We start from the raw sequence: 23,252 nt of genomic DNA, 5'->3' as shown, positions 1-23,252 counted from the left end.
CCGATTTTATTTTACTTAGTATTAAATAAAATTACAATGTTCTTCCTTCTCCTCCTCCTCCTCATTTTCCTTTCTTTTCTTACATGTTTTATTTATCTTCCACTTCTGTTTACTCCCCTTTTCCATTACCATCAGTACCCCAACCTCCTCCTCCTCCTCCTCCTCCTCCTTTTTCTCCTTTTCCTCTCTTTTCTTACTGTTTTATTCGTTTTCTTGTTTCCTATTTTTACTTATCTTTTCCATTATCAGTACCCCAAACTCCTCCTCCTCCCCTTCCTCCTCCTCCTCCAACTCACCTGTAATCTGCGCCACTCACTTGAAGGAGACGTCACCTGAAGGAACTCATCAGTAACTCGCTTTTAAGATGCAAGAAAAAAGTTGCAATAAAGGACGCCGAGAGAAAAAAAATAGTCTGAAAATAGAACGACATCAACGCGTTCGTCTCGTCTCGGTGGTCCTGACTTTGGCTTCGACTGTGCGTTTTTTTTTTTTTTTTTTTTATGCAACGGAGATGAGCACCGAGGCCATGCGTATACCTATTTTATTTCATTATTGTACGTATTTATTTTTGTTATTTTTATTATCATTTATTGTCACCCATTTTGACCCTTGGTAATTTTTTTATCTTCCTTTATTCATTTTTTTTTCGTTCCTCCGTACATTTACCTTTATTATCCCATACCTTCGTTTACTTATATATTTACTTCTTTATTTGTCTATTTATATATATTTTCGTTCATTCATTTCATTATTTATCCACCCAGCAAGGAATGATTTTTTTTTGCTATATTTGTTTTAGATTTTATTTCTGTAACTGTGTGTGCAGAGAGAGAGAGAGAGAGAGAGAGAGAGAGAGAGAGAATCTATGACGCACTTCTCGGCTCAAACGTACTGTTTCTGCGCTCTCTCTCTCTCTCTCTCTCTCTCTCTCTCTCTCTCTCTTTCCTATTGACCTTCCTCACGCGTCCCTTCCTTCCTCCTATATAAGCCAGACACGAAGAGAAGATAAAAAAAAGAAAAGAAAAAAAGATGTTAAGCTGGATTTACGTTTCTAGTTAATTTGTATGGGAGAATATAGCTTTGAGAGAGAGAGAGAGAGAGAGAGAGAGAGAGAGAGAGAGAGAGAGAGAGAGAGAGAGAGAAGGGGGGGGGGAGTTAAGCAGGTAATAAAGATGAGAGTTGGAGAGACGAAGGAAAGAGTGAGAGTGGGAGAGCACATGAAGAGAAGCAGAAGGTTGAAAGGTAAAAGTAGAGAGATAGGAAAGATAAGAATAGACGTGGGTTTGAGAGAGAAGGGACTGAGGATTGATAAGGAAAGGAAAGGGTAGGAGGAAGGGGGAAGAATAGGCGTGGGTGTGAGATAGAAGGGATCTGAGGGTTGATAAGGAAAGGAAAGGTTAGGAGGAAGGGGGAAGAATAGGCGTGGGTGTGAAATATAAGGGATTTAAGGGTTGATAAGGAAAGGAAAGGTTAGGAGGAAGGGGGAAGAATAGGCGTGGGTGTGAGATAGAAGGGATTTGAGGGTTGATGATGAAGGGAAGGGTAGGGGGAAGGGGGAAGAATAGGCGTGGGTGTGAGATAGAAGGGATTTGAGGGTTGATGATGAAGGGAAGGGTAGGGGGAAGGGGGAAGAATAGGCGTGGGTGTGAAATATAAGGGATTTAAGGGTTGATGATGAAGGGAAGGGAAGGGGGAAGAATAGGCGTGGAAGAGATAGAAGGGATTTGAGGGTTGATGATGAAGGGAAGGGTAGGGGGAAGGGGGAAGAATAGGCGTGGGTGTGAGATAGAAGGGATCTGAGGATTGATAAGGAAAGGAAAGGTTAGGAGGAAGGGGGAAGAATAGGCGTGGGTGTGAAATATAAGGGATTTAAGGGTTGATGATGAAGGGAAGGGTAGGGGGAAGGGGGAAGAATAGGCGTGGGTGTGAAATATAAGGGATTTAAGGGTTGATAAGGAAAGGAAAGGTTAGGAGGAAGGGGGAAGAATAGGCGTGGGTGTGAAATATAAGGGATTTAAGGGTTGATGATGAAGGGAAGGGTAGGTGGAAGTGGGAAGAATAGGTGGTGTGAAATATATGATTTAAGGTTGATGAAGGGAAGGGTAGGTGGAAGAGGGAAGAATAGGCGTGGGTGTGAAATATAAGGGATTTAAGGGTTGATAATGAAGGGAAGGGTAGGGGGAAGGGGGAAGAATAGGCGTGGGTGTGAAATATAAGGGATTTGAGGCTTGATAATGAAGGGAAGGGAAGGGGGAAGGGGTAGGAACACAGATAATTGGGTAAGATAAGGCAGATTTGGCGATAATAATGAATAAATAGATATAGATTAACAGGTAAATTGACAGATAAATAGACCTTAAGTAATACCGTAATAAATTAGACTAGAAGAAAGCGAGGCGGAGAGGAAAAAAAGACCATAAAATAAGGAAAGATAATGAAAAAACGATAATAATGAGGAGGAGGTGGAAGAGAGGGAGGAATAGGGATAAGAAGCAGGATACAGGGAAAAACAAACAAGAGTAAGTATAATTGGAAGAGAAAGGGAGGAGAAGAAGGAATAAGGAAAGATAATGAAAAGGGAGGTGGAAGAGGAGGAGGAAAAGGGATAAGAAGCAGGATAAAGGGAAAAACAAACAAGAGTAAGTATAATTGGAGGAGAAGAAGGAATAAGGAGTGGGGAAAGGAGGAGGAGGGGGGGGGGGAAGCAAGAATAGGAATGAGGAGTGGGTGAAGAGGGGGAGGAGAAGGAAGGCAGGAGTGGAGGAAGGATAAGGAAGGGAAGGGAAGGGGAGGTAAGTGAGAGGGCGAAAGAGAAGGGAGGGAAGGAGAAGGAAAGATAAGCTTGGGAAAGGGAGGGAAAGAGGAAGGGGATAGAAGAAATGGAGGAATGGGGAAAGGGAAGGGGAGAGAGGGGGAAGAGAAGGAAGGGAAGGGGAGGTAAGTGAGAGGGAGAAAGAGAAGGGAGGGAAGGAGAGGGAAAGATAAGCTAGGGAAAGGGAGGGAAAGAGGAAGGGGATAGAAGAACTGCAGAAGTGGGGAAAGGGAAGGGGGGAGAGGGGGAAGAGAAGGAAGGGAAGGGGAGGTAAGTGAGAGGGAGAAGGAGAAGGAAAGATAAGCTAGGGAAAGGGGAGGAAAGAGGGAAGGGGATAGAAGAAATGCATAAGTGGGGAAAGGGAAGGGGGGGGGGGGGGAAGAAGAGAAAAGGGGGGGGGGGTCCTCATTTTAGCACCAGTCCTAACAGGCTCAGTAGCTAGGCCTATGCCCGTCCTCGTGAAGGTGAAGGTCGCGTTGGACGTGATTCATGAGTATCGATCTCTCCACCTCCCTCCCTCGACCCTTCCCCTCTCACTTCCCCCCCCCCTCCCTTCCTTCCCCTCTCCCTCCCCTCCTTCCCTCCTCCTCCTCCTTCCTTTCCCCCTCCTCCTCCTTCCTCCCCTCCTCCCTCCCTTCCTTCCTTCCTTCTCCCCCTCCCTCCTTTTCCCCTCTCCCTCCCTCCCTCCTCCTCCCTTCCCTCTCCCTTTTCCCCTCCTCTCCCTCTCACGTGTCGCCCTCTTCTTTCCCTCTTTTTCCTTGTTCATCTTGCCCTCTTCCCTCTTCTCTTTCATTGTCTCCCCTCCTCTTTCCTCTTCCCTCTTTCCCTAAGCACTTCTTCCCCTCTCCCCCCCCCCCCTCCCTCTCTCCCTTCTTTCCATCTTTCTCCTAACTTTTCTGTCTTCTTTCATCCTCTCCTTTCCCTAGCTCCTTTCTCCCTCCCTCTCCCTCCTCCTTCCATCTTTCCTGTTTCTCTTCTCCCATCTATCCAGTCCATTCTCTCCTTGCCTTCTTCCTTTTCTTTTCCTTCCTCTCTTTCTCCCTTCACTCACTCCTCTCTCGTATTCCCATTTCCCTCTCTACCCTTGCTTCCCTTCCTCTTCCATCATCACTTCTCCCCTTCCTCTGAATACCCAACCAGTCTCCCCCATCTTTCCTCTCCTTCCCTTCCCAACCAGTCTCCCCCATCTTTCTTCTCCTTCCCTTCTCCCTTCTCCCCTCTCCCCGCCCTCCCTTGCCACGCTCTCCCCTCCGTGCTGACGCCACCAGACCGACATAAAGGAAAGGAAGGAAGGGAGAAAGAAGAAAGGGAGAAGGGTACGAATATGAGAGGAAGAGAAAATGAGTGAAAATGAAGATGGATCGTGACATGAGAGTAGGTATTAGTAATTATTGGAAGGTGATAGTGAAAGAACGCAATAACAAACTGGAGAAGGGGAAAATGAAGAAGAAAAGAAAGGCATGTTTGAAAAAATGAGAAAATGGTTGAATATGAACATGTATTGTAAAAGAAGATGGGATAAATGGTAGATAACAGAGAGGACTGAATAAATAAAAAGGAAATGAGGGAAAAAGAGGAGAAAATAAAAACAAAGATTGAAGATGAAAGTCTGTTGTGAAAGAAGAGAGAATAAATGACATGGTAGAGAAAGAGCAAAATAAACAGATGATGATGAAGGAGGAAGAGGAGAAAGAATACGAGGGGAGAAATAAGTGAAAATGTGTGAAAGGAGAACAGGTAATAATTAGAAGGTGATAATGAGAGCGAAATAACAAGTTTGAGGAGGAAGACGAAAGAGGAAAAGGGGAAAGGAATTAAGTAATAAGGAAAGGAATGTTAATATTTTTTTTTTTTTTTTACAGCAAAGGAGACAGTTCAAGGGCACAAAAAAGTAAACATTAATAAAAAAAGCCCGCTACTCAAATATAGGTCCTTTACTATAACGAAGGAAGGAAGGAAGAAAGAAAAAAAAAGATAAGTGGCAGAGGAAGGAAAGGACTGATTTAGCGATTCCAGGAGAGAAGATAATGATGATGATGATGATGGTGATGATGATGAGAAAGATGAGGAGGAGGAATCAGGTTACAGAAGAAGGAGAAACGTATTAATCAACATGTAACCGTTTTATGTTAGAAGAAATAAAATAAAAGGAAGAAAACGAATATGAGAGGAGAAAAGAGGCTTATATAGGGAGGAGGAGGAGGAGGAGGAAGACGGTGTAATGAGAGAGGTATTCGACGTAATAGGAGGAAAGTGAAGAAGGGCTTAGAAAAGGAGGAGGAGGAAGAAGAAGAGGAAGAAGAATTTGACAGCGAGAGAGAAAACTAGAGGTGAGGGAAATGAAAAAAAAAAAAGAGAAAGTATTGAAGAGAGAGAGAGAGAGAGAGAGAGAGAGAGAGAGAGAGAGAGAGAGAGAGAGAGAGAGAAGATGGGGATTATATAAAGCGAAATGACTGACTATAAATAAAATTACACACACACACACACACACACACACACACACACACACACACACACACACACACGTCCCAACTACGCACTCCCAGAAATAAGGACAGACAGACTGATAACCAAACAACACACACACACACACACACACACACACACACACACACGGAGGGGGAGGCAGGAGAAAATAAGGAAAGGAGACAATGAGATAATGATGATGCTTTAAAGTGGGAAGGAAGAGAATGAAGGATGATGGTGATGGTGGTGCGATGTTGTAAGGAAGGATAGAAAATAATGAAGGGTAGTGGTGATGATGATGGTGATGTATAGTGACGGAGGAGTGAGGGGTAATACTTCTTTGGTCTATTTTGGAGTTGATGGTGATGATGATAGTTGGCATACAGAGATGTAGGTTGTGAGGCTGTGATGGTGGTTGCTCATCCCTCGTCATTCTCCTTTTCCCTTTCTCCTCAATCCCTTCCTTTCCCTCCTCTTCCCATCTCTCTCTCTCTCCCTCTTCTTTTTCTACCCTCTCCCTCTCATTCCTCTCTTCTCAATCCCTTCCTTTCCCTCCTTCTCTTCCCTCTTCCCTTTCTACCCTCTCCCTCTCATTCCTCTCTTCTCAATCCCTTCCTTTCCCTCCTTCTCTTCCCATCTCTCTCTTCCCTCTTCCCTTTCTACCCTCTCCCTCTCATTCCTCTCTTCTCAATCCCTTATTTTCCCCTTTCTCACCCCATCCTTCTCTCCCCTTCCCCCTCTCCCCTCCCAGCGCCCTCTCCTCATCCCCACCTCCTCACGCCATCTCTCCCTTCCCTCTCCCTCTTCCTCTTTCCCCTCCTCCTCTCACTCCTCCTCCCTGCTTTCACTTGTCATCCTTATTTCTTCTTCTCTCCCTCATTTGTAATACCTCGCCCACATCTTTTCCTCCCTCCTTCACCTCACTTTCCCTTTCCCTCACCTGACTTTCTCTTCCTTTTCCTTCCCTCGCTCTCTCCTTCCACCTCTAATGATTTACCTTCTCTCTTCGCTCTCCCTTTCCTTTCTTCCGACTCTCCTCTTCATTTTCTCCTCTTTTCCCTCACCCTCTTTTTTTTCCCCTCTCCCTCACTTCTGCATACCCATTCCCCCCCCCCCCCCTCCCGTTTCCTCTTCCTATCACCCTCCACCATCCATACCCCTCTTCCTCTCTGCCCCCTCTCTCTCCTTCTCCCTTCCCTTTTCTATACCCATTTCCCACACTTTCTTCTCCTTTTTCCTCTCCCTATCATCCTCCACCATACACACCCTTCCTTCCCCCTCTTCCCCCTCCCCCTGTACTGACACGAAGGGGTTAGTTGCTGACGTCATGGGAATGTTGAGGTCAGAAGGGGCCAACTGCGTAGCTTGGGCATGCGTCTTTTATGGAGGAGGAGGAGGAAGAAGATAGGTGGGTAGGTAGGTAGGTTGGGAGGTGGATGAGGATGAGGAGAGGGAGGCAGAGAGGTAGTTTGGTAGGTAGGTTGGGAGGTATAGTTAAGTAGGTAGGTTGGTAGGTAGCTTGATATGGGAGGAAGAGGAGGAGGAGGAGAAGGAGGGAAGATTGATTGGTAGATTGACATGAAAGGAGGAGGAGGAAGAGGGGGAAGTTGTAAAGGGAGGAGGTTATGTCTGTTAGGGCAAAAGAGGATCGTTTCCCGTTTTCCATCTGGCACTTTCCTCTTTTCCTTTCCTCTTTTTATCATAATATTCTTTACATTATATTCTTACCAAGCATCCTAAACTATCCACTCTCTTCATCCACACCTTACCTCTGTATCTACTTATATCTGTCCACCCATCCATCCATCTATCTATCTATACGTATCACAGACTTAACATTACCTCCTTATACCAGCCCTACCTGACTCCACCTTCTCACGCAACCTTCCCCCTCCCTCCTCCTCCTCCTCCTCCTCTCTCGGCGTGGAGGTAGCAAGGCCCCTTTGGTTATGTTGCGCTGTGTTGGGAGAGCGAGGAAGGGAGACAACCTGTGGTGCGGAGAGAGGAGAGAGGTGAGAGAGAGGGAGAGAGGGAGAGAAAGAGAGGGGGGGGAACCTAGATATTTATTTGCTTACGAGGCGGCCACCGAACACGCCCCCCCTCCTCCTCTTTCTTCTCCTCCTCCTCCTCTTTCTTCTCCTCCTCCTCCTCACTATCTACATTTACCTTTCCTCCCTCCCTCTTACCCTCTCCTCGCCTCCCTCTCTCTCCCTCTCTGTCTTTCATCCTGCCCACCTCTGAATCAATGGGGAATGACGTCATGAGTGTTCGAACATGCTGTTTTGGCCTCGGCTTAGACTGACTGGATTGTGTGACTGGCTGACTGAATGACTTAATCTATTGTTTGACTTCGTAACTGACTAGCTTTCGTTCCTGTGTCTTATCTGTGTGACTTATTATCTTGATTGACTGACTTGACTGACTGATCGACTTCGTAACTGATTGGCTGTCGTTTCTGTCTCCCGTGTGACTTATAACTGCTCTCACCTTTTTTTCGTTTCTTTCGTCTGATAAATCTGATAAGCATCTTTCCTTAACATCTTTTGTGCTTATCATACGTATATATATACACGTATTCGTTCTCATTCACATATTTGACAAGGCTTTCGTATGAGTTGAGGGCATTTTCAGGAGTAGTTTTATGACGCCGGCGGTAGTTTGACCCTTCCACAGTAGCAGGAAGAAACACTCATTAGAACCCGACTGACTCCTTCTTCGACCTTTATAAATAGTTGATGTGAGAAGCAAAACTGTCTTATAAAACCGCCCACAGTCTCCTCTTTTTCGTTTCTTCTTCGTTTTGTTCACGGTAAAAGAGAAACGCAGAATCACTCATAGAAACAACATACGTATACACTCCCCCTTTCTCCGCCTCATCTTCCTACCTCCTTCCTCTATCTTCCTTACCTTTTCCTTTTTCTTCTTCTGCCTTTCCTTCCCTTCCGTCTTCTTTCTGTATCTTCCCCTCTTCCCTTCCCTTTCCTACCCAAGAATGATGTTTACATGTGACGTCACGAGCGCGGTGCATTGTGGGAAAAACAAGTGCTTAGCGAGTTATCCCAATATGTCTCTCATCCTTGTTCCTACCTACCGTTCGCCTCACAAGAGAACAAGAGGAGCGAGCATCAGGTGTTTGTAGAATGGGATTAAGGGGAGGAAGAAGGAGGGCGACACAGAAACTGAATAGGAGCGTGATTGCGGAATAAACAGAAAGAGAAGAGAAAGGAGATTGAGCGCATAATTAAAAGAGGGAAAAGATGCAATGGAGTTGAAAAGTGAATAGTGGAGTTGATGAGTGAAAGGAATGAAAGAGGGAGAGATGAAAATTGGTGTTTGTCAGAATTGGATGAAAACACGACACACCAAGCACAACAAAGACTCAAATAAAGGAGTTAGTAAATGAATAGTAGATTACGAGGAAGAGAAAATGGGTGTTTGTCAGATAGAGGATGAAGACAACAACAACAGCGGGTGAGGAGAGAGAAGAGAAAGCAAGTGTTTGTCAGAACTGGATGAAAACACGACACACCAAGCACAACAAAGACTCAAATACAGGAGTTAGTAAATGAATAGCAGATTACGAGGAAGAAACAAATGGGTGTTTGTCAAATAGAGGATGAAGACACAACAACAAACATAAAATAATAAGAGTTGGTGAGTAGCAGGTGAGGAGGAAGAAAAGAAAGCAGGTGTTTGACAGAAGCAGCTGGAGAAAAAACACATACAACACAACAAACACATATATAAAGATTTTGTTTTTCTTTTGTTTTACCCTTTAGCTTTCTCCTGTATGGTTAATGAACAGCAATTAATGAGGAAGAAAAGAAAGCGAGGGTTTGACAAAAGCGGCTGAAAACACGACACAACAAATACACATACTCAAAGGTACATCTGTTTAGGGTATTTAATGGGAAGGAGAAGCCACGGAGGAGGGGAGGAGGAGAGCAAGATTGGATGGAGGTGAAAGAAAGGGGAAGAAATAAAGATGAATGAGTAGTAGAGAGGAAAAGGGAGAGGAGGGAACGTTGTTTAGGGTACAAATTCTTACTTTCACTTTGATAAGAAAACAGCATAAGCATAAGCATCAGGTGGTAGAGTATACAGCACACAGCATCACATACACGTGAACAACATTGCACCAGCTGTTAAATTAGGTGTTATCAGTCATGTTTAAAGGTACAGAAGTATCCATCACCGTCACAATGTCTTCCTTCCGAGCACTTATACATGACATCTGCTTTTGTTATTGTTGTTATTGTTATTGTTGTAGTCGAGGAGAAACATGAGTTGATCAGCTGTGTGTGTGTGTGTGTGTGTGTGTGTGTGTGTGTGTGTGTGTGTGTGTGTGCGCGCAGGAAAGATAAGGATAAGGAAGGTATTTCGGGAGGAGGAAGAGAATCAGCATCACAGGATTTGGAGAAGGATCTTGGTATTGGAATCGTTATTTGTATGCACCTCTTATCTCTCTCTCTCACACACACACACACACACGAGCTGGGGGAGGGAGGATCAAGACACGATATCACAGCCACGCACTCCCTAGCGAATAGTCCTCTTGTGTCCTCCCTGTCTCCTTGACCTGTCTCTTCCCTCACTCTGCTTGATCTTCCCTTCGTACCCCTTCCCCTCTCTCTCCTTCGCCTCCCTTTTCTTTATTTATTTTATGTGCTCCTTCGCTTCCCTTCAGTTCCCTTCCCTATCTTTATCTTCTCTGTTCTATTCCTACCCTTTCCTTCCCTTTCCTTTCCCCCCATATTCTTTCTTTATCTTCCCTCCCCTTCTCTCCCCTTTCCTTCCCTTCCCTTCAGTTCCCTTCCCTCCACAATCTTTATCTTCTCTGTTCTATCCCTACCCTTTCCTTCCCTTTCCTTTCCCCCCATATTCTTTCATTATCTTCCATCCCCTTCTCTCCCCTTTCCTTTCCTTCCCTTCCCTATCTTCCCTGTCCCTCTCCTGTCCTGTCTCTTCCCTCACTCTGTTTGATCTTCCCTTCGTACCCCTTCCCCTCTTTATTTAGCTTAGCATGTCACGAGGTCATGAACGGTGGCGGACGAGAGAGAGAGAGAGTTCTGACCTCCGTGACCTAGCTTAGCGTGACCTGGGCGTGGCGTGTCTTGGGGGTATGATGAAGGGAGGAAAATGGTGGTGGTGTTTGTACTGTGTCTGGTGTATAAATTCAAGTCCCTGTTTATATTTAGAAAGCTGTTGTTCCTTTATTTGTTTGTTAGTTTTTTTTTTTTTTTTTTTTTTTTGTTTGTGTGTGTGTGTGTGTGTGTGTGTGTGTGTGTGTGTGTGTGTGTGTGTGTGTGTGTGTGTTTACATCCTGTTTCTTTGTTGTTTTTGTTGGTCCTAGGTTTATTGCTGTCTTTGTCGTTGTTGTTACCATTATCATTAGTGTTACTACTACTACTACTACTACTACTACTATTGCTACCACTACTACTACTACTACTGCACATTATTACTATCACCACCACAAAAGGACATTCAAGAACAGAGACGCGCTCCCCTTTCTTTTGTCGTAATCCATTAAAATAAGCGAATTGTCTTTAACAACAACAGCAACACCCCAGCCAGTCTTCTCTTTCACGTGCTTGATTTATCTCTCGTTCCTCTTATCTGTTTACATTCTGGAGTGTCTGGATCACTTGTCCACGTGCTTTAATTACGTCTCAGGTGGCCGATAAGGAGCCAGGGAAAACGGGGGCTGACTGATATGTTAACTTTGGGGGGACTAGTGAAGAAAGGGCAGATTGAAGGGCATTGATTTGTAGCTACGCGAATCATAATCTAGGTGAAGTTGTAAGATTGACCCTTTGGACTTCTTTTTAGTATCTTTTATTTTGTATGTTCTTATTCTTACGACTGACACGTATGACCTCCGCTTGGCGCTGCGAGAAACAAAGAAGGAACATCAGTAAGGAAAACAGAGTAGAGAAAGAAAGAAAGAAAGAACGAGATAACGAAAAAGAAAAGAAAAGAAATGAGTAACCTACCGAAGACTCCCCCTGCGTGTTACGGGAAGCGGGACGAATGCTGAATGCGGGATGAGTCAGAAGTGAACAACCTGCGTTACGTGTGTGTGCTGAGCTCCACGCAGTAGTTTGAGGCGTAGAGGTGAATGAATGTTAAGAAATTGGAGCATCATGACCACCGTTGCCAGATTGTCGTACTCAGACCATAGTATTTACCGGTTTCTGACGCCTAACTATTGCCGAGAAACATCAGAAATTAACTATTTTAACGATAATTATAAGTGAATCTCCTTATGATGGTCCACGAGACAGTTTTTGGGTCGGAAGTCGGTAAATATAAGAGGCTGAGTAAGACAATCTGGCAATGTTGATCATGACACCTCTCCGTCCGAAATTGTCATCTCTTCTGGACGCTCATTTCTATTCGCTTTTATAAGAGCAATAATTAGCAGGCTTTTTATTTATTTTTTTATTATTATTATTATTATTATTATTATTATATATATATATATATATATATATTTTTTTTTTTTTTTTTTTTTTTAGCTTTTTTCAGTTTGTGCTTTTTCCTCTACTGTAAAAACAAAGGAATATAACTACGTGTGATGAGAGTAAGGAGGGCGAGATGACGCAAGAACAAGCATAGATTAGCATAGATGAATATACCAGTGTGTGTGCGATGAAGATGAGGAAAAATAAGTGATAGCTAACAAAGAATGAAAACCCCCAGCATACAGGTGTGATAACTTAGATGTTTGAAGTGAAAATGATAAATATGTACGGCTTAAAAATGCTAGTGATAAAATAATGATAATAATAATACGGTAATGACAATAGTGTTAGGGAATGACCTTATTTCCATTATCATTATTCGTGATCTGTGTTCATGAATATACCAAGATGACATGATTCTCTCTCTCTCTCTCTCTCTCTCTCTCTCTCTCTCTCTCTCTCTCTCTCTCTCTCTCTCTCTCTCTCTCTCTCTCTGTGTGTGTGTGTCAGTCTATATATCTATTTTTGTATTTATTTATTTATTGTCCATCTTTCGGCCTAGAAAAAGCAATAATAATAATAATAATAATAATAATAATAATAATAATAATAATAATAATAATAAAAAAAAGTCATGATACTCTACAAGTCAACCCTCTTCCATACCCTTACGAGTGTGTGCCAAGAAGGAGCAGGAAAGGTATCGGGAAGGAAGGCATTGAAAGAAAAAGGGGAGCATTAGGGATCATTGGGAGAGAGAGGATCAGTGAACCTTACCTGCGGCTGATTGGACAGGTGGCTCACGTTCATTGGGCGGAGTAATCGAGGTTCATGTCCCGTGATGGAAGGGGTGGAGATCGGATTGGGGCTTTGTGGTGTGGTGGTGGTGGTGATGATTTGTTGATGGTGGTGATGGTGAAGCTTGGTTTGATGTAGTATTGATGATGGTGAGGCGTGGTGTTGGTGGTGATGGTGAGGGTGATGGTGTTGAGAGTTGTGGTTGTGTTGGTGGTGATGGGATGTTAGAGGAAAGGGGAGTTGTAGTGGTGATGGTCATGCTTGGAGTGATGAGGGGTATGTGATTGCGGTGATAGTGGTGGTAATGGTGAAAATGATGATGTGGTGGTGGTGGTGGTGTTTTTTTTTTTTTTTTTTTTTGACAGCAAAGGAGTCAGCTCAAGGGCACAAAAAAGTAAACATTAATTTAAAAAAAAGCCCGCTACTCGCTGCTCCTAAAAAGAATCCAAAGAGGTGATGAGTGAAGAGGTTTCTGGCGGTGATATCAGGTGGTGGTTTTAGTGGTGAGGAAGGTGTGGTGGTAGTGGGTAAGGGCCAGTTCGACAGTCCAACAGAGTCATTGTAAGCGCCCAAACCAAGCTATAAACTCCACAGTGATTCGTTTTTTTCTTCTCAATACCAGATACTAAAGAGACTTCCCGTGTGGTCTGCTAAAATTTTATCCTATTTATATCAATCGCAAACACAATACAAGGAATTTTCGTAGTATTTTATGTTTGGTTGGGGAGCTTACGAACTTGCTGTACTGGACTGTAAAACTGGCCCTAAGTGAAGAGGGGTTTTGTGGTGCTGGTGGAAGGTGGCGGTTGTGGTGGTGAGTAGGGGAGGGCGGTGATGATTCGGACAGTGGGATGGTCCGGCCATAGCACTTATTGTAAAGTGTATGGGACTGAGTGCCGCGAGATTTTCCGTGAATGTGCAAAACTTTGTTGCCTTGGCCCACAAAGGGACAACCACGCCCTCAGAGCTGTTCTTTTCGATGCAAGTCCGATTTTATGTTTTTTTTCATCTCGTATGTAATATTTTCAGGGTGTATCGTAAGCTCTCACTTCAAAAACATGGCAATTAGTGAGATATAAATTATTTCGGTGACGCAGCGATGCACGGCGAAGGTATTAACACGATCACCACCGAGGCTCTCGTGCTGGAAAAGGAGTTTGACCACACATTTGCTTTTTATAGAGTCGTGATGATTCGGACAGTTGAATTTTTCATGATTTTTATTAAATTTATATCAATTTAAACATTATAGGTGTTGCAACGGTTATAAAAAGGTTAATATAGTTGATTTATATTCAGATATTATGCTTGTGAGAAGAGAAGGAAGCCATAATACCAAAATTTTTGAGATATTTCTTGTAGTTCTTTTATTTTTCCCCAATAAATAATGAGAGGAAACTTTTGTCCTTATACAGATGTTTTATAGTAGATATAATCTTGTTTATTAGCCGGTCAAACTGAAGTTATATAAATATTAAGCCGAGTGTTATGAGTGTCTGTACCATCCCACCTCCCTGGCCGAACCATCACCACGGGTGGGGATGGTTCGGACGATCTAGAAACTTGTCTTTCATCACCTACATCTGAAAACTGGAAATAGCTACGGGTGTCATATTAGCAGCCTAAAGAGCCAAATGATGAAGGAACATTTTGAGATCAACAAAACTACACTACTTCTTAAACTTTTTTTTCTAAAAATATTTTTTCTAAAAAGTGGCCGAATCATCACCGCTCTCTCCCCTACAAATGGGAGTCTTCTTCTTCTTGTACAATGTTTTTTATCCTGTGCAGCCTCAGCGTCATCGGTGTACACTGACCTGTTTTTATCTCTTCCCGGAAGCCGGCCAGTTTCTGAAGGTCATATAATCATGGCGGGGGAGGAGAGGATGGGGAGGGAAGGAGGGAGGCTTAAATGGCATCTTGTATCCTGCGTTTCTTTTTATATACGTATCTGTACTCTTTATGCTACACACACACACACACACACACACACACACACACACACACACACACACACACATACGCATACAAAGCACAAAGAGGGATATTTTTATTTTGTACAAACTGTAAGGATGTTTTTATCATTTATTATTATTTTATTATTATTATTATTATTATTATTATTATTGTAACCAAATTCAATTACATTTTCACCATTTTCTTAAGCAGCATTGAAGATCTTACCAGTGAATCATTATTTTTTTCCAATTATATTACTCTTTATCATTAATATGTATCACCATCACCACCATCACCATCACCACCACCAATGACCACCATCACCATCACCAACATCACCACCATGACCATCACCACCAGTCCACAAACCACGTAGCCAGACTTATTACAACCTCAGCCTGCTCCTCAGAGTCGTGGGTGGACCTGTCGAACCAGCCCGGCAGTCCAGACCGGGTGACGCCGCTGCCCTTCGGGAACGGCGAGGAGTACCTGAGGCTGCTGCGGGAGGCCCAGAGAGAGAGCAACCAGTCCTCAGCACGTGTCTCCCTCGCCTCCTCCCGCCGTGACACCCCCAGGGACTCACCCCATGACTCGTGAGTGTGGGAGGCTGGGTTGAGGGTGTCTGGGGTGTATGTGATATGGGTGAGGGGATGGGGGGGATTGGTATGTAGTCTTGGTTGGGACTGTTATGTGTGTGTATAAGGATGGGTGGGTGGGTTTGGCTCGGATGGGTTTGAGTTGGCTGTGTGGATGTCTGGTTTTGAGGTGGATTGCATGTGTGGGTGTGCCTGACATGAAGTAAGTATGTTATTCAAGGCATATTTTAGCTTAGGTTAAAAGAGATGTAGATAAGTTGTTCCCTTGCCTCTAATTAACCTGGCCATGTATTGAAAGCGACCCAATATACCCTACAGCAAAGTCTCCACCATTACTCATTGCACCATCATTCCTTGCAGGCCCAAGTCCCCGCCCAACAGCCCCAACACAGAGATGGCCACTGACCCCGAGGAGGCCTCCGTTCTCCGGGGCGTCTATATCAACTACTACAACAAGGTGCGTCAGGGCTCCCGCCAACATTGCTGACCCTGTGTTTTGTCTGAGGGCAGAGCTATAATGAATGCTGTCTGACCTACCAGTATAAGCATCTACTATTTCTTGAGACATACAAATATTCAATTTTTTTATAAACCTCATCACTTTAGCAGGTATCTTGGCATCTCTTTTCTCAATTCTTTTACTGGTATACTGGTATTAAAAACTGTGCCAAGGTTCATTTCTTTCCTTGGTAAGCGAAAACTATACTATTCTTGCTCATGCAGGACTTTTGGTTGTTATTAGTAAGTATTGCCGTCACAGGGCATCAGACAATCATGGGAAAGTGCAAAGAAATACTGACATACTATTATAGCACTACTCTTTACCACCACCATTCTATTAAGTAAAAGGAAAGAGTGAACAGCTGGCAAAGGAAAAAAGAACAGGAAGGAAAAAAATAATATGTGCATTGATTATTTCTGATTTACAAGTATTTTTCCAGACGCTTACTATTTCTTTCCCCCCAGCAGGAGGGAGACTTCATTCGTGTTGAGAAAAATACAGAGACTGACTGGATCTGGGATTGGAGCAGCCGGCCCGACCAGACTCCTCCCAAGTGAGTCGAGGTTTTGCTTAACCTTACACTCCGAGATCTTGTGGCATCCATTTAGACAAGGCATAAGACAAAAGACAAGTTAGATAAACATTTTAGTAATCCTTTTATAATGCAGTATAATGAACACCTAATGGATGAATTGCAGTCTCTTATCAGTAATTAGTACAGCAAAGGAAAGCTGTATGCAATCAGTATAAACTAGTTTGTTGGAATCTGTTTTTTATTTGTGTGCAGAAATTTGTTAAGCAATTTCTATTAGCTACATTCTCGCTATCTTGGTTGCTTATTTTTTTTAAGCTCAGTAATAATAGATAATAAATTAATTTATAATGAGCAACTCTCCACACACACACTAATAAAATAAATAAAAAAAAACATGGCAAAATGATAATGCTATTTCAATGCTGAACTTCACTCAGAAGTAATGGGAATGCACATATACTTCCAACACCTCTCCTCTCAGTATATTGCCTTGCCTCAAAAGTACTGGAAGTTTAGCATGGTGCTCACCAAGGACTATGTGTACCATCTGATATAGTTGGGTGTAGGGGCTTGCATAAAGCATGACTTTATTTGCAATAATATTGCTATGCAGCACCTCTTGAGTAACCATCTCAAATTCAAGGGTATTCAGATATTAAAATATCAATCTAGGTTTTTTGAAAGCAAAGAATGGATGGAGAAATTTACTTAACCCCGACGCCGACGTCGGTGTCCGACGGGCATCCGACGGCGTCACTGTATGGAAAGGGTTAGTCCTCTTCTAAACCTCTTAATCCTCTTCCATTTCCTCTTAATCTTCTTCTTAACCTCTTAAGAGGAAATGGAAGAGGATTAAGAGGAATTTAGAGGAATATTGAGAGGTTTAGATGAGGATTAATCCTCTTCCATTTCCTCTTGACCCTTTCCATACTGTGACGCCGACATCTGCGTCACGGATGGAGCAACAGGCCAGTTTCAGAAAGTCATTCATTAAAAAGTGATGTATCTGAACATTTAAACCATTTGAAAGGATACAATTTAGGACAATATCTTTAAAAAAAAAAATCCATAAACATCAGTGTGACTTGAGAAAGTACAAACCCGAACCTCTCCTCAGGGAATGGCGGTTTAGTCATCCTCGCAAGGGAGTGAGCCGCGGCGCTAGCATCCGCCGTGTCATGGTGGGCAACTCCTCCCTCTTCTCTCGGGACGTCCTCTACACCCTCCTCATTACCAACGTCCTCTCCCTCATCATTGGCACAGGCATTGGGTGAGTTGCCAGCCCCTGTTGTCACCTTCTGCAGTGTGTTTCCTTGTTTACTAAAGGGAAGATGAAGCTAAGAATGGAGGCATATATAATTAATGAAGTGAAGTTATCAAGATTTTGTCTGAAGAGGATGTGCAAATGTGCGGTATACCAAATTTCACTGGGCAGTCATTTCTGACATGCACAGTTGCTTTTCTTTTTTCCTTTGTCAATTTTATATCATAATGAAAAATAAATTTTGTTGTAAGCTAATATGCTGAATTTTTTAATCTAAAAACATGAACCAAGGCATTGATGTCTTGTCAATATTTGTTTATCAGAAATATTCATAGATTAATCTTTTATTATTCTGTTTGCAGGATCTGGTTGGTGAAGCGGTCAGGTAGTGAAGGCATCACTACTCTACCCCTCAACTGATCGTTACAAGTGACGCTCATCAGCTCATCGTACTGGGTTTTGGGCCTCAACAACCATTAATTAGCCCATACTTAGATTAGCCACGTGATCAGCCTCTCTCTTCATCACAAGGGGCTGATAGTGTTACCTGACATTCTTTTTTGTTACTTACAAAGGCTGCAAGTTTTATACACTCATAGATTTTGGCCAGAATGATTCATTGACTGAATTACAGTTTTCCTCCTTCATTAAATAAATTTACTCTTAGGACTAGAAGTTCAGTGTTAGCTAGAGGCTGAAGGATATCCCCAGATATACATCATGACTGCTGACTCGCTTTTCCTGGTCATGTGATGAGACAGTGGTAATATTTCTGCCCACAATATTTACCAGAATATCTTGGTGAACCATTTGGTAAAAGAAAGTTGTAGAAAACAGTGTTTTGTTGAAAGTATGATAGATCAGTTCCTTGTTGATCAAGTGGAGTTTCACTGTTGACAGTTTTAGTGTTGTCTGTCAGTCCTAGGGTCAACTTCCCTAACACTCAGATATTGAAATTAATTGATGATGTTCTTTTGTACTTATGCTGGAAAGAGAACATAAGATTGAAAAGCAAACAAAATTAGTGCCAGGTGAGCTGGGGCAGTTATCTAGTCACGAAATGGAATTGAATAAGTGTGCTTCATTGTTTGCACCTGCAGTTACTCTGCTGTATATCTCACTTAGGAAAATGTGTTAAGTGATGTGTTCAGTAGACTTTTGTTGCTGTTGCCACCATGTCACCCATCAAAACCAGCACAACAGTCTGTTAGATGAGAAGCATTTCTGTTATGAAGATGCATAGCTCTGGATTCATGTAATTACCTATGTCATATTACCTGTATCACAGTGACTGATTTTGGTGGGATATGTTCAAACAGTCTGACCAAGTCTCAAGGACACATCTCATATGTCTTTCATATATTATTTTTGAAACACTTCAGTGACCTTCAGTTTTTGCTTACTATTAACATTTCATATTTGCCTTTGAGGCTAAGGAGCAAGAACTGATAAAGTTTCTGACGTGGATGAAGGCCAGGAAGTGATGGATCCTCTCATACCATGCTCCTGGAGTGGAGCAAAGTTACATATACATTTGTTACTTTATATATTATTTGGAATGTAGTGAAAGCCATATAAAAGCAAGGGTCATGTCAGCCCAGCAAGTGTGTTCAGTTATAATTTTGCACTCACACAAACAAACACAGGGTGGCAACACGGCTGCTGACCCAGAGCTCGTGTGGTGGTGATGGTGGTGGTGGTTGCCCCTGCGAGCCGCACACCACCATTGTCACATGTCACTCACTAGATGGGGAAACTTCTGAGATATTTTTTTTGTTATGTTTTATCATGTATCTTACCAGGAGGCTATAATAGCTTTCTTATCTATGTCCTCAACTTTCTGTGTGTATGAGGAGTTTAAACTAACTAGGTAAGGTAGTGGACTGTCAGGAGCGGGGTGCACAGTGTTGCCACATCAGCCGTTGCCACTGTCCCCTGCTGCCTGGACCATGCGTAGCCAGTGGAATCTGTTTACATTGGGACACAAGTCTTTGTGTCACTTGGGATAGACTGTGAGGATATAGAACTTTGTATTCAATGAAACAAACTTCTATTACTGTAACTGATTGTCTTTCCAAATCCCTGATCAGAACCAGATCCATCTTGCTCTTGCTGTCATTTTTTAAAGTGCTTTCTTTTTTATTCTCTGTGATATAAACTATTCTAAAACAAAAAAAAAACTTTGCATATTTACACTGGAAGTTGGCTGCATGTCTGTATTATCTCAAGTCTGTCTGTATGAGTGAGTTATATTATTGGGGCCTCCTGTCTTCTCCAACACTGCTTGGTTAGTGCTCTCGCAGCACACTAATTGTTTATTTATTTATTTTTAATTGGAATGGACTCAGTGCCTGTCCCCAGGAACCGACCTACTAAGGCAGAGTTGGACAAGACAGCAACCAGCTTTCTAGTTTTGTATTGCCGTCAGGAAAACCAAATACATATACTGAAAAATTTAACAGTATTTACCTCTCCTTTTTACTAAGATCATTACCAAGAGCTTTACAGAACCATTCAATTTAGCATCTCCATAACCCTCATTGATTGACTTTGTCTCTCATTCCTCTCATGGCTGTCATAATCAGTGTTGATCTGGGATGCAAATGCTGCTGGCTGGAAATATTTCTTTAGAGAAGTAGTGGGGTAATAATTAACGGGTTTACTCTCTAAACGACGTTGGCACCATTGTTCAAGTGAAAAAAAGGAAGAATAATTTTGGTAAGGAAGTTTGTTGTTGATCGAGAGAATGGAGAACTTTGTTATCCAGTAGACATTCATAAAAAGTTTTTGTATTGCAAAAAAATACTCCAGATCAAAATATTTCACATTAGGGATGGCATAGAAGGGCAAATCAATTATCTATACTGCACTACATTAGATAATAGGATGACCTATGTTAATGATGCAAAAATTAGGAGGGGACTACTTCAGGGGTGGTTATTACAATATGTTCTACCAACACTTGAAACCTAGATAGAGCCTAAACATTTTATATGAGAGGGGAGGTGGAAAACCGATGGGAGGAGGCTGCAGGAGAACATAGAGGGATTTAGGAAAGCTAGGCGAGTGAAGTGTGCTGGAAGGACAAGGGCAATGAACTGCTCCCTATGAACTGAAGAGGCTTTTACAACCTATCTTTGTATAATCTGGTAAATCTTCAACTAGCCCTCAATTAAGTGTGAAATATTATAAGCATTGAGTTGTTTAGAAAATATGATTAGTTAATTAAGCCTATATATTGCCTACTACAGCTACCGATTGGGTTCAAATAAAAGGACAAAGCCTAGGTTATTGATGGCACCACCTGACTTCTCATATCATCAACATCGTTTGACTCGATTATTTATTGGTAAAGTATTTGTGAAGGATTTTCGTCGATAAAAGTATTACTAACTTACTGACAGCCTCCTAGTATAATCTACCCCCTCCCTACCCACAAAATGTATGTTTATATTAACAAGATCGATAGCATAACAAATGAGAATAAAAAAATCAACCAGTTTTTAAACTATGGACAAAATCATCTCGAGTGTTTAAAGGAGACGGTCACAAAGCGCGCGTTCTCTGTGGTCTGGAAGCGAAGTGTTTACAGTAGGTTAGGGCCTTAGGGGAGATCTCAAGGCATTTGGTGGAACAGTGCTGGTGTCTCCTGGGGCTTCATGTCACCAGTTCGAAGAGAAGCAACGCATAGCAAAAGACAGGATCACGAGGAGGACCTACAAAGCGATACAAAGCTATATAAGTCAAAAGAAGCAATTGAGCTGAGAGGCCTTGGCGGAGCAGCGTTGGGGTGAATGGGGGTGTTTTGCTGTCACCAGTTCGAAGAGAAACAACACAACAGGATGAAGAAGAGGAGGACTTACTAGACTGTACAAAGCGATAAAGGCCAAAAAAAGAGGGAAAAAAAGCTGGAGCTGAGAGGCTTTGGCAAGTAGCGTTGGGGTCTTTGACTTTCTCTCATCAGTTCGAAGAGAAACAACACAATCAGAAGACAGGATCGGGAGGAGGAGGACCTACGAAGCGATACAAAGTGATAAAGGCCAAAAGAAGAAGAAAGAAGTATTGGAAGAGTTCGCAAAGGACAAACAACGAAAAGAAAAGGGTAAGAGGCATTTAGTATTAGAATTATGGAATGTAAGATAGTGTTTGTGAACTTGGTAAGGGAGGTAGAAGGAGGATGAGAAAGATATTCAGAGAAACAACATATCCTAATGCACTTTAAGATCATGTTTGGGAAGCTAAAAATAACACGAGGTAGAGGGAAAGTTAACCTAAGAAGAGTAGCCTAATACAATGGTTCAGGATAAGAATAACTAGCTGAAGGAGAATTTACATAAGAGTAATACGAGGTCACAGAGTAAGAACTATAGGTAGAGAAAGTCAAGCTCATAGAACATTACCAGTGCCAATAATTATAACAACAGATGAATATGGAAAGACGAGAAGAACATAAGAAGGGAATATTATAGAAGAGTATAATACAAGGACGGTCACAAAGTAGGAATCAAATGAAGGAAACGTTTATCTTATAGAACCATAAAAGTACCCATTATCATGATTATGAGTATGGAAAGACGAGGTGCAGGGAAGGTTTAGTGAAGGTAACCAGACGAGCTAGCTTACTGGTGCACAAAAACGGTTTCCTGCACTACTGAAAGGCAAACCACAATAAAACTGGTCTTGCCGTAGTGATGGAAACAAGAAATCACAAAGAACTGGAGAGAGAGAGAGAGAGAGAGAGAGAGAGAGAGAGAGAGAGAGAGAGAGCATTCATTTCATCTTTTACAACCAAGTCAACTCCTTTACATATGCTTCTCCCAACTCTACGATTCTTATGACTTATTTTCTGATGCATTCCTGAAAAGATAAAAGGGTCGTATACTTTACTACAACACAAACACAAGAGCGAGTCCTGATGTAATACGTCAAGGGCACAAACAGACTACACACACACACAAAAAAAAAAAAAAAGTTGACATTGAGAAAGGACAAACAGACAGATAGACAGACAGGCGGTTAAATAAGTGTTGGTAAGAAGAAGCAAAAGATGTCGGCGTCGAGGGTGAAGGTACATACAAGCACTTTCCTTCCACCACTCGCAAAGGAGAGTAAGATAACCATATCAAGATAATAGACAAGGCCGAGCTATTTTGGTAAGCTTATGGATACTAGAAAAGACTGATAGGCTATTACTAGACACCCAAGATGCGTATGTTGGCTTAAGTAATGGTTTGGCCTTTGGGGGGAAAGATGATCATGAACTTAAAGTTTATGACCTTGCAAGCTAGAGTGTTTTTTGTAAGAAGGAACTGTTAATTGTTTGGGTGAAATATCGTAAATAACGATAATAAAAGACTACGAAGATGTCTTTTGACTTAGGGAAAAGTTTGAGGGAAAGATGATCACGAATTCGGGATCAGAGATCTGTATGACCTTGCACGAGTGTTTTTGTGAGAAGGACGTGTTGTTGAGTGAAATAACGTGAATATATAGTTACAGCCTGGTAATTTACTAGACTATCAGGGTATGTATGTTGGCTAAAGTAAAGGTTTAGGGGAAAGATGGTCATGAATTCGGGAAGTGTAGCTATAAATGACCTTGCAAGAGTGTTTAAAAAGAAGTGTTGTCATGGGTGAAATGACGTGATCGAGGTGAAGAAAGAATTAATACTTAAAAGATTACCGAGATCTGTATGCTGATTTAGGGAAAAGTTTGAGGGAAAAATGATCATGAGTTCGTGATGTGTATGACCTTGCATGAGTGTCTGTGTAAGAAGAAAATGTTGTTATGGGTGAAATGACGCGAGTTGAAGCGTGTGGTGGCATGTGGCATGTGGTCTTGCGTGGCACTCCG

General features: G+C 42.4%; 1 protein-coding gene across 4 annotated transcripts in view; it reads left to right on the top strand.

Moving 5' to 3' along the window:
- LOC126998835 (uncharacterized) overlaps positions 1-19,858 on the top strand; it is a 111,375-nt gene extending 91,517 nt beyond the window's left edge. For 2 of the 4 annotated variants that reach the window (XM_050860979.1, XM_050860978.1), the window contains exons 3-7: positions 14,900-15,095; positions 15,459-15,555; positions 16,065-16,153; positions 17,253-17,405; positions 17,762-19,858. In XM_050860979.1, the coding sequence (XP_050716936.1) occupies positions 14,900-15,095; positions 15,459-15,555; positions 16,065-16,153; positions 17,253-17,405; positions 17,762-17,819 (593 nt within the window). In that variant the 3' untranslated portion in view covers positions 17,820-19,858. The remainder of the gene's footprint in view (positions 1-14,899; positions 15,096-15,458; positions 15,556-16,064; positions 16,154-17,252; positions 17,406-17,761) is intronic. The other 2 variants (XM_050860981.1, XM_050860980.1) reach the window with 2 other exon arrangements.
- The last annotated feature ends 3,394 nt before the right edge of the window (positions 19,859-23,252 follow it).

The sequence above is a fragment of the Eriocheir sinensis genome, chromosome 15 (genome assembly GCF_024679095.1).
Source record: "Eriocheir sinensis breed Jianghai 21 chromosome 15, ASM2467909v1, whole genome shotgun sequence".
Classification (NCBI taxonomy): domain Eukaryota; kingdom Metazoa; phylum Arthropoda; class Malacostraca; order Decapoda; family Varunidae; genus Eriocheir; species Eriocheir sinensis.
This window is presented reverse-complemented; position numbering and strand designations above follow the sequence as displayed.